Source organism: Oryx dammah, unplaced genomic scaffold, assembly GCF_014754425.2.
Source record: "Oryx dammah isolate SB20612 unplaced genomic scaffold, SCBI_Odam_1.1 HiC_scaffold_14, whole genome shotgun sequence".
NCBI lineage: Eukaryota > Metazoa > Chordata > Mammalia > Artiodactyla > Bovidae > Oryx > Oryx dammah.
Genome location: NW_024070198.1, coordinates 22028369 through 22041209, shown reverse-complemented (window position 1 = coordinate 22041209; position 12841 = coordinate 22028369). Strand labels below are relative to the sequence as shown.

Below are 12841 nucleotides of genomic sequence, written 5' to 3'. Positions count from 1 at the left end.
TACTGAACCATACACTTAAAACTGATTAAGATGACAATTTAAATGTTTTTTTTACCACAATTTAAAAAAACTGAGCACTGTCATTTATCCAAGTGGCAAAAGTCAATTTGGTTAAGTGTTGGCAAGAGGGCAAGCTAAAAGGTATTTCAAGTGTTGTTGGAACTACAAGTTGTTACAGTGGTTTTGGAGGGTAGTGATGAATAAATTAAAAGTACATAGCCTTTGACCCAACACTCTTAGGAATACTTCCTATAAAAATACCCACACAAATACATACAATTGTCTCATGTATAAAATATCCACTGCAGCACTATTTAGAATAACAAAATACAAAAACAACCCAAACAGCTACCAATAAGGTACCAGTTAAAATAATTTGAGCTATTTCCATACAACAGGGTACCATGCAGCTGTTAAAAATGAGCTCCAAAATTATGAGACACTGCATATAGTGAGCTTCTCCATGTGTGAGGAGAAACGAGAAATGATGCACAGAGAAATTCTGGAAAGAGAAAAGAAACAAGTCCTAGAAAACATGGATAAATTGGAAACTTAAATTTTTACCTTATACTATTAGATCTAGTAAGTATATTTGAAAATGAAAGCATAAAAGAAAAATTACCCACTCATTTATTTCCAAATGGTGTTTAGATCAGTGGTTTTCAGGTCTCTTCAGCATCACCTGCCTGGGAGCTTAAAAAAAATCCTAACTCCCAGAATCCACCAGAAAGCACTAGGATCTGACTCAAATGGTCAGTAGATGGGTCCCAGGGAATCGGTGTTTTCAAAAGATCCCCAGATAGTCGTAACTTTCAGCCAGTGTTGTGAAATTACTGATTTACCCAGGGCTTAAGCAAACTGTAAAACATGACAGGAAATATTATATCCTTTGTGATCACATAGTCTTGTCACTTTTTTTGAGCCCTTTAAAAAATGTAAAAGCCATTCTTAGCTCCTGGTCAACTGGATCCAGTCCATGGCCCATTTTGCCAACCACCAGTTTTAGACCCAGAGAAGGCGATGGCACCCCACTCCAGTACTCTTGCCTGGAAAATCCCATGGACAGAGGAGCCTGGTAGGCTGCAGTCCATGGGGTTGTGAAGAGTCAGACATGACTGAGCGACTTCACTTTCACTTTTCACTTTTATGCATCGGAGAAGGAATGGCAACCCACTCACAGTGTTCTTGCCTGGAGAATCCCAGAGACAGGGGAGCCTGGTGGGCTGCCGTCTCTGGGGTCACACAGAGTCGGACACGACTGAAGTGACTTAGCAGCAGCAGCAGTTTTAGACCACCCGAACACTGGACTTATAGCCTGAACAAGACACCATGACACAAGGTATAGTCAGGAAGGTACAGTCCACAGTGAGCCTCCACAGGTCTGAACTCTAGCCCTCTGGCACCCAAGTTATTCTGAGTAGGAGGTAGGAGGGCTTTGGATTCACATTAGTAAAACTCCCAAAACACATATAAACCAGTCAGTTTATTATTTTGTAGTTAAGATGTAGAACTTTCACCATGCAGACTTTATACGTATGTCAGCATACCTTCTTCCTAGCGGCAGTTACACAGAAAACCAGGTTATCAGGTTACTTGGAACCCAAACAAAGGGAGGCTAATCTTAACTTACACCTCATCTATAAAGTTACGGCACACTTTCCCAACACAGGGACAGCCCAGCACCAGAGAGCTTGGGAGAGACTGGAGAACTCAACTTTCCTCCTCACTTGCTCTGGCTGAGCACTGCCAACATTAATCTCCTACAGTTCTACAAAAAGCCTGCATGGCCCAAGAGCCGTATCTCTGCTCACAGGTTTTTTTTGTTACCTCCACTGATACTGACAGTCAGGTTCTAAAGGGAGCATATGAGTTGCTCTCATGTATCAACTACAAGACACAATAACCCTGTTAGAATGCTCTCCCAACACCACTCTAACTCAAGTAATACTAGATAAAATGCTCTGTAAAGGTTCTTCTCCTCTCCATTAGCGTATACGTAGGTTACCTATAAATTCACCTGACTAATGGAACCTAATTCCTACTGAGGTTTTTCATGATAGATTTCTTCCTTCACTTTCTTGATCAGTGACTCCCAAACATGTAAGAAGTTAATCAAACTATTTTGTGTCACCATGCTACCAAGACAGAAATACCAAGTGATATGCGCTTTTCAGATTAAATTTTGTGCTTTAAAATGTAAAAAAATTGAGAAGATATAGTCCTCAGAAGCCAATCAAAAATTATCTTTGAACAGTAAAAAAGTTTATGCTTTTAAATTAATAAACATATACTGCAAACATTATGTGATAATAAAAATACAAAAAATATCCAGGCTGACCCCAGGGTATTCACACATTAGAATTCTGTCTGAAATAAAACAATGACTTTTATCCTCCAAAGTAGGTAAGTCCATGCTGGCTGAAGATTTCAGTCCTAGCCCCCATGAATGAGGTACATAGTTCATGCTTAACAGATATATACATTAACAATGCTTAATATTAACTGCCCTTCATCAGGGCTCTGAGGGGTAGGAAGCATGAAAAGTGGACACAAGCACTCACATAGGCCGAGTTCTCCAATTATAAAAATTCTTACACGTGACCTTTACCAAGTCTTGGGAGATAGCTAAGATTTTAATCTGGGGGAACCCATCTCTGAAAACCACAACAAAAACCAGTAAGAAATGATTTAATAGGAAATATACAAATTTCTCAGTATGAAGACTTTCACAGAACATGGAGGGAATGACAACTAAATTTTTCTTAAAAATGAACACTTTGTCCTTGCTACCCAACACTCAAAAAACAAATCTGTACAAAACCACAAACACAAAAAAGGACCTTAGAGGGTGTTACAGTGCAGAATCTTCAGACCTATTCTAAACTGCTCTCTTCACCAAGACCCTCCCCTGAGAGAGCCCAGCATTCCCAGGTCCACTGAGGACGGTGAGCGGGCTCAGATCATCACCCTTGCTGTGCCATAGACAGCCCACGGTCACTCACTATCAAACTTAACAGAGTTGACTTGGACAGAGATGGAGCCTCCCCGGTAGCTGCCCCGCTTCTTCTTGGTTTTCTCGTGCCGGAAGGATTTGCCTTTGGTGAACTTCAGAACCTGATTGGCTCGCTCCCCCCAGTCTCCAGCTGCACCCCGCTGGTAAGCAGAAAGAAGTGGTTAGCACACAGAAGAGCAACCCCAGGGCCCTGTCATTTCTTCTTGCTCCAGGCAACTCAAACCCAGAGAACCTATCAACCAGGACCAAACGCTGTACTCTCTCCCACCCCACCCCCTCAAGGATGGTGAAGACCCCTCGTTCTCCTCACCTTGGCGTCAAAGGAATTGTCTGCCACTCGAGCATCCACCTCGATCTCCTCTTCCCTGATCCTTCGGAATGGGGAGGATGCCCTTCGTTCTCCCTGGGGAAGAATGGAGTAGAAGTTCAGGATGGAGCAGTCATGGAGCAAAAGGCCCTCTTGAGCTACACACTTGCGCATATGTGCCAGGCCAGGCAAAGAGGCGTCCAGATGATCTGCAGTTTTCGTCTACTCTAAAAGCTGGCTCCTGAGAGGAAAACAAGACAGCCTACCTTCTTCCTTTTAGGAAATGTGTTGGGGGTCTGAGGCTTTATCTTCTTTGCTGGAGGAGTCTCTGCCTCCTTAGCAGCCTCATTCTTCTTCTTCTTCTTCTTTTCTGAACCTACAGAACAGAAAGCCACACTCAGGAAACCAGTTTCCTGTCCCCTCCTCCCAGGCTCCCACACCGAGGGCTTCCAACCAACTGGAAGCTGGTCAGGGGCTTTGGCTCCCTAATCCACTCCTCTAGAGTACCGCCCATTCTTGTTTAGGGGACAAACCCAGGAGGCAGGTTTTTTGGATACAGACCTGGCTTAGCAACCGCCACTGCTGCCTTTTTCTTCTCCTCCTCCTCCTCGTTGCTGCCCCTGTCTGCTCTTCCATTCTGGGCAGTCAGTGCAGAGGTGCCATTGGCCTTGGTGGCCTGCGGTCTTGGCGTGCCCTTGCCCTTGGGTTTCTCCTCCTCCTCCTCACTGGAGTCATCAGAGGAAGAACTGCTGCTGCTCTCGGCCTTTGCTTTCTTCCCGGAGGCTGGTTTGGAAGGGGCTACGGCTGCCACCTCCTTCCGTGGCTTTTTAGTTGGAGGTTTAGGTGTCTTCTCTTCTTCCTCTTCCTCGCTGCTGGAGCTGTCTGAATCCGAGCTGCTGCCCCCAGCACCCTGAGAGGCCTGCTTGGCAGGCAACGACAGGGCTGCTTTGACTGTCGCCTTGGACTTAGGGGTGGCTACAGTCTTCTTCGTCTCCTCGTCACTAGAACTGCTCTCCTCCTCACTGGAGCTGCTGTCAGCCTTTCTGGTTGGAGGCTTCTGGCCACTGCCCGCGGCCTGCTTGGGAGTGGCAGCTAACTTAGCCGCAGGCTGCTTGGGAGTGGCGGCTGGCTTACTTGAGGGATTCTTGGTGGTACCAGCTGGCTTGACAGGAGCTTCATCCTCAGAACTGTCGGAGTCTAGACAGGGAGGTTAGAGTGAACAGGTCCCCGAATCAGGCTAAAGGGGGTCCTCGGAGCTACCATCGCCCCGAGGGCCTCCTATGCTATACCGTCCTTACCTGAGCTGTCTGAAGAGCTCTCTGCTGCCTTCCTTGCTGGAGCTGCTTTAGTAGCTGCCTTGGCGATGACTGCCTTAGCTGGAGGTTTCTTTTCTTCCTCAGAACTTGAATCTTGAGAGAAGCAATGGCATTAGGCTGGGTCGAGTCCCACCAGAGGCAGGGAAAAAAAGTGTAGGGAGTTCCCTGGTGGCCCAATGGTTAGGACTCTGGGCTCTCACTTCCATGGCTGGGGTTCAATCTCTGGTCAGGGAACTGAGAGCCCCACAAGATATGTGACACAGCCAAAAACAAGGATGCAAAGACCGGCACAGAGCATTAGCCCTGAGGTGCTTCAGAGAAAAGCAGAAGGGAACAGAGGCATTTCCTTCCCTACTCCTCACACACTCCCAGACCCAACACAGGAGATGACTCACCAGACTCGTCGCTGCTCTCCACAGTCTGCTGCTTCTCTGCAGCTTTCTTGGGGGCCTGAGTTCCCAGGGACTTCTTGGGTGGGGGAACAGAAGGCGGGGGGACTGAGCTATAGGGACCTGTTTAAAAGGGACAGTGTGAGAAAATATGTACACAAATCTTTTGATACCGCTTCCTTCTAGAAATGGAGCTTAATTCCCTTTCCCTTGAGGGTGGGCTCAGATTAGTGACTCACTCCTAACAGACTAGGGCAGGGACGATGACATGCCATTTCTGAGTTACAAAAGGCAACTTTTGGCTTTCTCCTTTCTCTGGGACAGGCCAGCTGTCAGGCCAAGGTCCACGTGGTGACTGCAGAGGTCCTCCTGCCTTTGGGCCCTCGTCAGTGGTAGCTTGACTCCCCGTGTCCAGTCACCTGGTTTTTTCTTCATGGGCTTTTTCTTCTGCTCCTCTTCCTCCTCCTCACTGGAGGAGTCCTCACTGCTGGAACTCTTTTGGGCAGGTGTGGCAGCCATTTTCACTGGGGCCTTAGCCACAACTTGCTTTTTAGGTATGGTCTGCATCACACAGAGAAAATCAATTACTACAGGAAAATGCTGACCCAACCAATCCTGCCAGGAAATGGAGGACTTCCACCCCCTTGTCCCCTCTTCCCTGGTAGAAATTAAGGCCTATACCTTCTTAGAGATGGCTACTGCCTTTTCCTCCTCTGAGTCATCATCACTGCTGCTGCTGCTGCCACTGCTGCTACTAGCTGCTTTGCCATTGGCGACTTTAGGTGCTGGCCGAGGTGATGTACCTAAGAAAATAGAAATAACATGAGTATAAAGACAATTTCCGGACCCGCCACCTTCAGCGGCACTGCCGCCAAAATGCAGATTTTCATGAAGATCCTGAGAATGACCATCACTCTTGAGGTCAAACCCTCAGCTACAACAGAAAATGAAGAGCCAAAATCCAGGATAAAAAAGAATTCTTCGTGACTAGTAAGGATTGATCTTTGCTGGCAAGCCACTAGAAGATGGATATACTTTGACTATAAAATTCAAAAGGAGTATACATTTCACCTTACTGTTGGGACTTCATGAAGGTACTAAGAAAGGAAGAATTCTTACATAAGTCCCAAGAACAAGTGTAAGAGAAAGAAGACTAAGCTAGCTGGCTGTCTGAAATACCATAAGGTGGGTGTGAATACCCTTCAGATGGGTATTCTGAAGGTGTGAATACCCTTCAGATGGGTATTCTGGGCTCAAGTTTTTACAGCCAACCACTCTGACATACATATGTATTGTTTCAACAAACTGTAAGACAGGTTAATTGTATTCTCGTTGAAAACAGACATGAGCTGGACTTCCCTGGTGGTCCAGTGGCTAAGAATACACCTGCCAGCCTTCCCTCATGGCTCTGTGGTAAACAAACAAACAAACAAAAAACCCACCTACCAATGCAGGAGACACAGGTTCAATCCCTGTTCTGGGAAGATCTCATATCCCCTGGGACAACTAATCCTGGGTGCCACAACTACTGAGCCCACACAACTGAAGCCCCAATACTCTACAGCCTGTGCTCTGCAACAAGAGAAGCCACCAGAGTAAGAAGCCTGTACACCACCACGAGGGAGCAGCCTCCATTCACCTCAACTACAGAAAGCCCATACACAGCAAAGATCTAGTACACCCGGAAATAAAGAAAGAAAAATATTTTTTAAACAGACATGAACTGGGACTTCCCTGGTGGTCCAGTGGCTAAGATTCCATGCTCCCAATGTAAGGAGCTGGGGGTTTGATCCCAGGTCAGGGAACTAGATCCCACATGCACCAACTAAGATATGGTGCAGCCAAATAAATAAAATAAGTATTTCTTAAAAAAAAAAAAAAAAAAAAAGACATGAACTAATGAACATCAAAAGAAAGGAGTATCAAGATATTAAAAGGCTATAAAAGCCTCCTCCTATTAGCTTGGAACTTAGGAGTCTGTTGTTATGCCCAAGTCGCGAAATCTCCCAATGACCACCAGGGAGCCGATATCCGATGCAAAAGCAAGAGAGTTTTTATTACCAAGCTTGAGCTGGGGCTCCCACCATTACCAACGCAGCGGCTAAGGAGAGGAGCCCCGAACTCTGGGTTATATTGCTTATATAGGGTATTCTCGCGCGAAAAATTCGAAAAACGGAAGTTTCCGGGTTGGGAGACGCCTAATTGGTTACCTTCTGTGGAAGGGTTAGGTGTTGGGTTCTGACTGGTTCCCATTTCCACGGTAAATCATTACTTCCAAGGTAAATCACAAATGTAACTCATTACTTTCAAGGTAAATCACAAATTCTTGAACTTAAAGTCAGGAGGTTTAACTTAAGGGCTGATTGGCTCACGCACAGTGGGGCAAGTTTAGGCAATATCCAAAGTCTAAGTCTGTTTGCCCGGTACCTTTGCAAAATGGAGCTCTTTTACAAGAAGGAGTAGCTTAGGCTCTTCACTGTCAATTCTCTTGCCTTGCCTTTGCAGCAAGCATAAAGGAGAAGGCTGTGGTTTACTGTGGTATTATCAAAGGATAAATTTCCTGCCCAAGTTCAGAAATAAACTTGTCTTCCAAAAAACTTTATGATGCAAATCATTTGAATATGCCCTCTGAAGTCTTTTAAACATGTTTTCCCTCATTGCCCACTATTTCTATAGTTGAAAAAAGTGAAAGTGTTAGTTGCTGCTCAGACATGTCTGACTCTTTGCAACCCCATGGACTGTAGCCCACCAGGCTCCTCTATCCATGGGGATTCTTCAGGCAAGTCTACTGGAGTGAGTAGCTATTCCCTTCTCCAGTGGATCTTTATGACCCAGGTATCGAACCTGGGTCTCCTGTATTGCAGGCAGATTCTTTACTGTCTGGGCCACCAGGGAAGCCATTTCTGTAGTTACTAGTCCCTAATTTAAAAAAAAATGACACCAGTCCATACCTCTAGTTCAACAACCAGTGCCATTTCATCCCTGTGGTGAATAAGGAATTTTCACACCAGTCCCCAGAGCAACCTGGTCCCCAGCCTAGCCTCTTGGGAACAAAAATACCTGGTTTGGCTGGGGCTTTAGCCTGAGTTTTCACTGCCACAGGTGTTGTCTTTGGCTTCTGGTTCTTTGGTGACTCGTCCTCTGAGCTTGAGTCAGAATCGGAATCAGAGCTCTCGGCCTTCTTAGGAGGAGCTTTGACTGTCTTGGCCTGCGGCTTAACTCCCTTCTGTAAGAAAAGCCAGGGGAATCAGCAAGAGTTTTAGGGCACCCAAAGGACATCTTAAGGTACAAAAGCAAGCTCCCTAGGTGCTCCCTTTTTTAGGCCTTGTCCCTGACATTCCCTGTTTAGAGCTCCCTGCACCTGTCCACAAAACATCTTTTACTCTTGGAGTCCTGTGACAGTGTCCCAGAGAAACCCAATACTGTCAGGGATGCAGAATGGACTGAATTTCCTACAGATTCAGGGTTCAACTTTTACCTTACAAAATCCTTTCCAAACCTCATATTTCTACAACCTCTCTGGAAGACCTCGTCATAATCTGCTGTTTATAACCAGCACCACCAGGCTAAAAGCCAAGATTTTAGGTTTCTTCTTTCCAATCCCTTAAGCAATTCCTTTCCTCCCCAAAGCTGCACCTCAACAGGCTTTTTCTTTCTGTCTTCTTCCTCCTCCTCATCACTGGATTCTTCACTGCTGCTGCTGCTGCTCTCGGATGCTTTGACTGCAGCCTTTCCAGGATGCTGAAGCAGACTGGCCTGCTTGGCAGGTACAGCTGAACAAAAATATGGGTCTCGGTAAGAATCAGCCATTTAGTACGGGGAGACTACAAATCCTCTTCCTGGAACCACAACTCCCTGCTGGGCCTTACCAGCTTTCTTAGCTGGAGGCTCCTGGTTTTCCTCCTCACTGCTGTCGTCACTGCTGTCACTGGATGAAGTCTTCTTAGCCACTGGTCCATTTGCCTGTAATTTCCGCTTTGGAGCCTTGGTGGACCTGCTGAGGCAGATTAAGCTAACTTCTGGGGAACAGGACCTTCTCAAACCAAAGAATACAACCCAGCCTACTCACGGGGAGAAAACTGCCACATTGGCAAAGAGAAGACTTACTTGAGCCAGAAACTATAGATATCCAAGAGGGAAGAGGCGTTGGCATCCTGCTGGGTCTATAAGAGAAAAGAGAGAGAAAGCAGGGTAAGAAAGTTTTATCCTGGTTATTCTATGGGAGTTCAAATTTTGTGTTACTCTCTCATTAAAAGTCACTTATTTTGTCTGCTCTATCTGATACAAATGTTACATCTCTGAAGGTTTCTCCTACTTGCATAAATTAGGAGAAAAATATTCTATTTATGTATTTCCAAATTTTTGGTAGCAAAAAGTTGGGTTATTCCTGTAGTTTCTGGCATCATCTATTCCCCTGCCTGTCAATCCTATTTATCAAAGCCTTTAAAAACATGCATTCCCTTAAAAACACTGCTTTATTCCAGCAGTGTACTATCCAGGAATTTATCCTTACCCATGAAACAAACACCTACACGAGAAGATGTTTGCTGCAACCTGGTTTATAATTCCAAACCACTGGAAATCAACCATCAAGAGAAAATTAGTAAAAATCTATGCTAATTATTCAGGAAAAGGCAATGGCACCCCACTCCAGTACTCTTGCCTGGAAAGTCCCATGGACAGAGGAACCTGGTGGGCTGTAGTCCGTGGGGTCTCGAAGAGTAAGCAGGACACAACTGAGCAGCTTCACTTTCACTTTTCACTTTCATGCACTGGAGAAGGAAATGGCAACCCACTCCAGTGTTCTTGCCTGGAGAATCCCAGGGACAGGGGAGCCTGGTGGGCTGCCGTCTCTGGGGTCGCACAGAGTCGGACAGGACTGAAGCGACTTAGCAGCAGCAGCATGCTAATTATTCAGTGCAGAACTGCATTCAGCTGTTAATTACACCGCTTATGAATTATGAGTTGGTGTTCAAAAAAAATGGCAAGGCATTACAGTATATACAAGAGTACAGGCTCAAAGTTAGATGAAGTGTGAAACTTACTTCTGCCGGTTAGTAATGTGTGACCCTGAGTAAATCACTTGATCTAATACTGTTTTTCTTCCCTGTAAGACAGATAACACTATAAAGCACTAAGTTGTTGAGAGAATGAGATAATGCACATAAGGGGCTTAGCATCTGGCCCTTAGTATGCCCTCCACAAAGATTAGCTTTTGTCACATAAAAAAGATTTCTGATTCTTTTGAAAGGCCCAATTCCATCTAGCCGGATGTGGAAACACTCTCTGCAGCCTCTAACAGTTAATGCAAAACAGTTCCAATATGAAAGCAGCTCTATCAGATCACATGTGGCAGGCTGTCTCAGCTTAAGGAAGCCCTTTGAGGCTGATCTGACTTATAACTTGTGTAACCTGATTCTACCACAAAAAACAAGCTTATCTTCTTAATCAAGACTAAGACCACTAAGGACTACCATATGAGCTTCCCTGGTGGCTCAGATGGTGAAGAATATGCCTGCAATGCAGGAGACTCAGGTTTGATCCCTGGGTTGGAAAGATCCCCTGGAGAAGGGAATGGCAACCCACTCCGGTATTCTTGCCTGGAGAATCCCACGGACAGAGGAGCCTGGCGGGCTAGAGTCCATGGACTCACAAAGAGTCATATACCACTGAGCGACTAACACTTTCACTTTTAAGGACTACCTCACCACTCCACTCTATCTTCAAGGTGTTTTCTTGTGCAGTCTTGTCTGCTCTCTTTGAGATAGAGATTCCAAACATTTCATATTCCTGGTCATCTTCCTTTTACTTGTTTTTAGAACATCCTAAGGTACCATAACCAAGATAACAACTTCCACTCATTGATGCTTTCTGAGCACCAGGCACTGGTATTGCCACTTGGCATATATCATGTTATTAAAACTCACAAAAATCCTATAAAGTGAATGACGACATGCTCATAGAAGTAGAAACAGATTCAAAGAGATTAAGCAAGCTGCCTGGATCATACACTTTTAAAGTGGCAGAGACTGTTCCCAAACCTACACTTGTCTGATGCAGGAAGTCAGAGATTCCACAACTGCTTGATGCTCAACCCTGCTTCTACTCTCGTTCATTTTTTTCTTTAGTAACAAAAATCCCAGCTTTCATTAACGGCTTCCCCGTGGCTCAGACAGTAAAGAATCTGCCCGCATGAGGGAGACCCGATTAGAGCTCTGGGTCTGGAAGATGTCCCGGAGTAAGGAAAGGCTACCCACTCCAGGATTCTCTCCTGGAGAATTCCATGGACAGAGGACCCTGGTGGGCTTCTCCATGGGACTGCAGAGTCGGACACGACTCAGCGACTAACACTTTCACTTTTTTTCAGTTTTCATTATTTCTAAAGTAGTTCTATTTGAGTCCTGGGTAAATTCGTTTGAGAGTTAAACTCAAGTCACGCTTGGCACTACCAGGAGCCTCTAATGCCTCCGGTGGGACAAGGCGCTCCCGCCCGGTCGCACTCTGCTAGCTAAGTGACCTAGGCCACGAGGGTCCCACGCTGCCACCGCCTCACCTCTCACCAGAAAAAAGCAAGACTCAACGCTAAGTAGTCAGACCTCGTGGAAGTGATGCCAAGACTCCAGGCTTTCCGCCAACCGCCGAGAGCTCGGCACAAAGACCTGGCAGTCATTAGTCTGGCGGACCCCGCACACCTCCCTACCTGCAGACCTAAGCATGCCAGGGCCCGCAGCCCTGTGGTGATCCCACCCCAGCCCATGATCCAAGCCCCGGACTCACAGCGCCTGTTGCCTTGACGAATTTATTGGCCACGCTCGAGAGCTGGTTATCTCGCAGAAAGCCGAGCACGAGGGGATACAGGTCGCTGGGAACCACGCGGCGTAAGTCGGCGTCCGCCATCCTCCGGGTAATACGCGTCACTACCGTCGCGGACGCACACGACTCAAGAAACCGGAAGAGGCGGGCTAGGGGAGGACCCGCGCAACGTCCTCGCGCTGCGCGGGACACGCCGGAAGGGGCGGGGGCACTCTCGGAGACAGGGTAAAGGCGAAATCCATGGACGCTTTCCGGTCCCACGAGTGTCGCCATCTTGGAAGGGCGGAGCCCGCCGTTCTGCTTTGTGAAGGCGGAGCCCTGACGTCAGAGGTCACGCCCTTGGTGGTGGCGGGAAAGCTTCGGACTTCCCGCGCCTTGCCTTCCTGCTGGAACCACCTTTCTCAGTGCAGCGGTTACCCGCGCCCCTAGCATTCAGATATCAGAGTAAGGCGTGGGTCGGCGGGCCTCAGCTGACCTTGAATTTTCTAAACTTGGTCACATATCCCACCGTCCACTATTCGCGCTGCCAGTGGATTCCCACTCTTCTCCATCTTCACTTCAACACCCTGGAAGGCCCTTTCTCAAAATACCACCCCAACCTCTGCACTCCCAACTCCATTACCGAGGGCCCTTCAGATTATCTGCGGTAGTGGTGAGGTATTGATCTTCAAAACTGTCCACCTCAGTCTTGACTTGCCCATGAGACAACTCTACCCTCCCTTATTTACACAGCTTCATGAAGAGAAAAAGGGGATGTGCAATAAACCTGAGCGACAGCAGCAATCTCTTCAAACGGATAATCCTGAAAATAACCCTTCTACTTCCTGGGTCACAGTCCACACTATGAATCCTCCCCGTGGAAGAACTAGAAAACCCAACTGCCTCTTTGTCATGAGTACTCAAATTTATCAATGCCCAGGGCTGTCAAGTTAATTTCAAGTTCTCCGTATTTAAGTTCACATTAGCAGATAGCAATCCCTACAATCCTGTCTACTAGCCCTAG

General features: G+C 46.6%; 1 protein-coding gene across 2 annotated transcripts; it reads right to left on the bottom strand.

Annotated features, from left to right (window-relative positions):
* Positions 1 to 1466: 1466 nt before the first annotated feature.
* On the bottom strand, positions 1467 to 12013 carry NOLC1 (nucleolar and coiled-body phosphoprotein 1). 2 transcript variants are annotated; one of them, XM_040254261.1, is made up of 13 exons: positions 11803 to 12013; positions 9133 to 9188; positions 8895 to 9019; positions 8662 to 8798; positions 8086 to 8251; positions 5707 to 5828; positions 5445 to 5586; positions 5032 to 5148; positions 4619 to 4729; positions 3882 to 4517; positions 3587 to 3696; positions 3324 to 3416; positions 1467 to 3153 (listed from the first exon to the last, which is right to left on the bottom strand). In XM_040254261.1, exons 1-13 carry the CDS (start codon positions 11920 to 11922, stop codon positions 2995 to 2997), a joined length of 2094 nt encoding a protein of 697 aa, XP_040110195.1. In that variant the 5' UTR covers positions 11923 to 12013; the 3' UTR covers positions 1467 to 2994. The 2 variants fall into 2 exon arrangements, with proteins under 2 accessions (XP_040110195.1, XP_040110194.1); XM_040254260.1 differs by having other exon boundaries at positions 8895 to 9022; positions 11803 to 11967.
* Between the last annotated feature and the right edge of the window lie 828 nt (positions 12014 to 12841).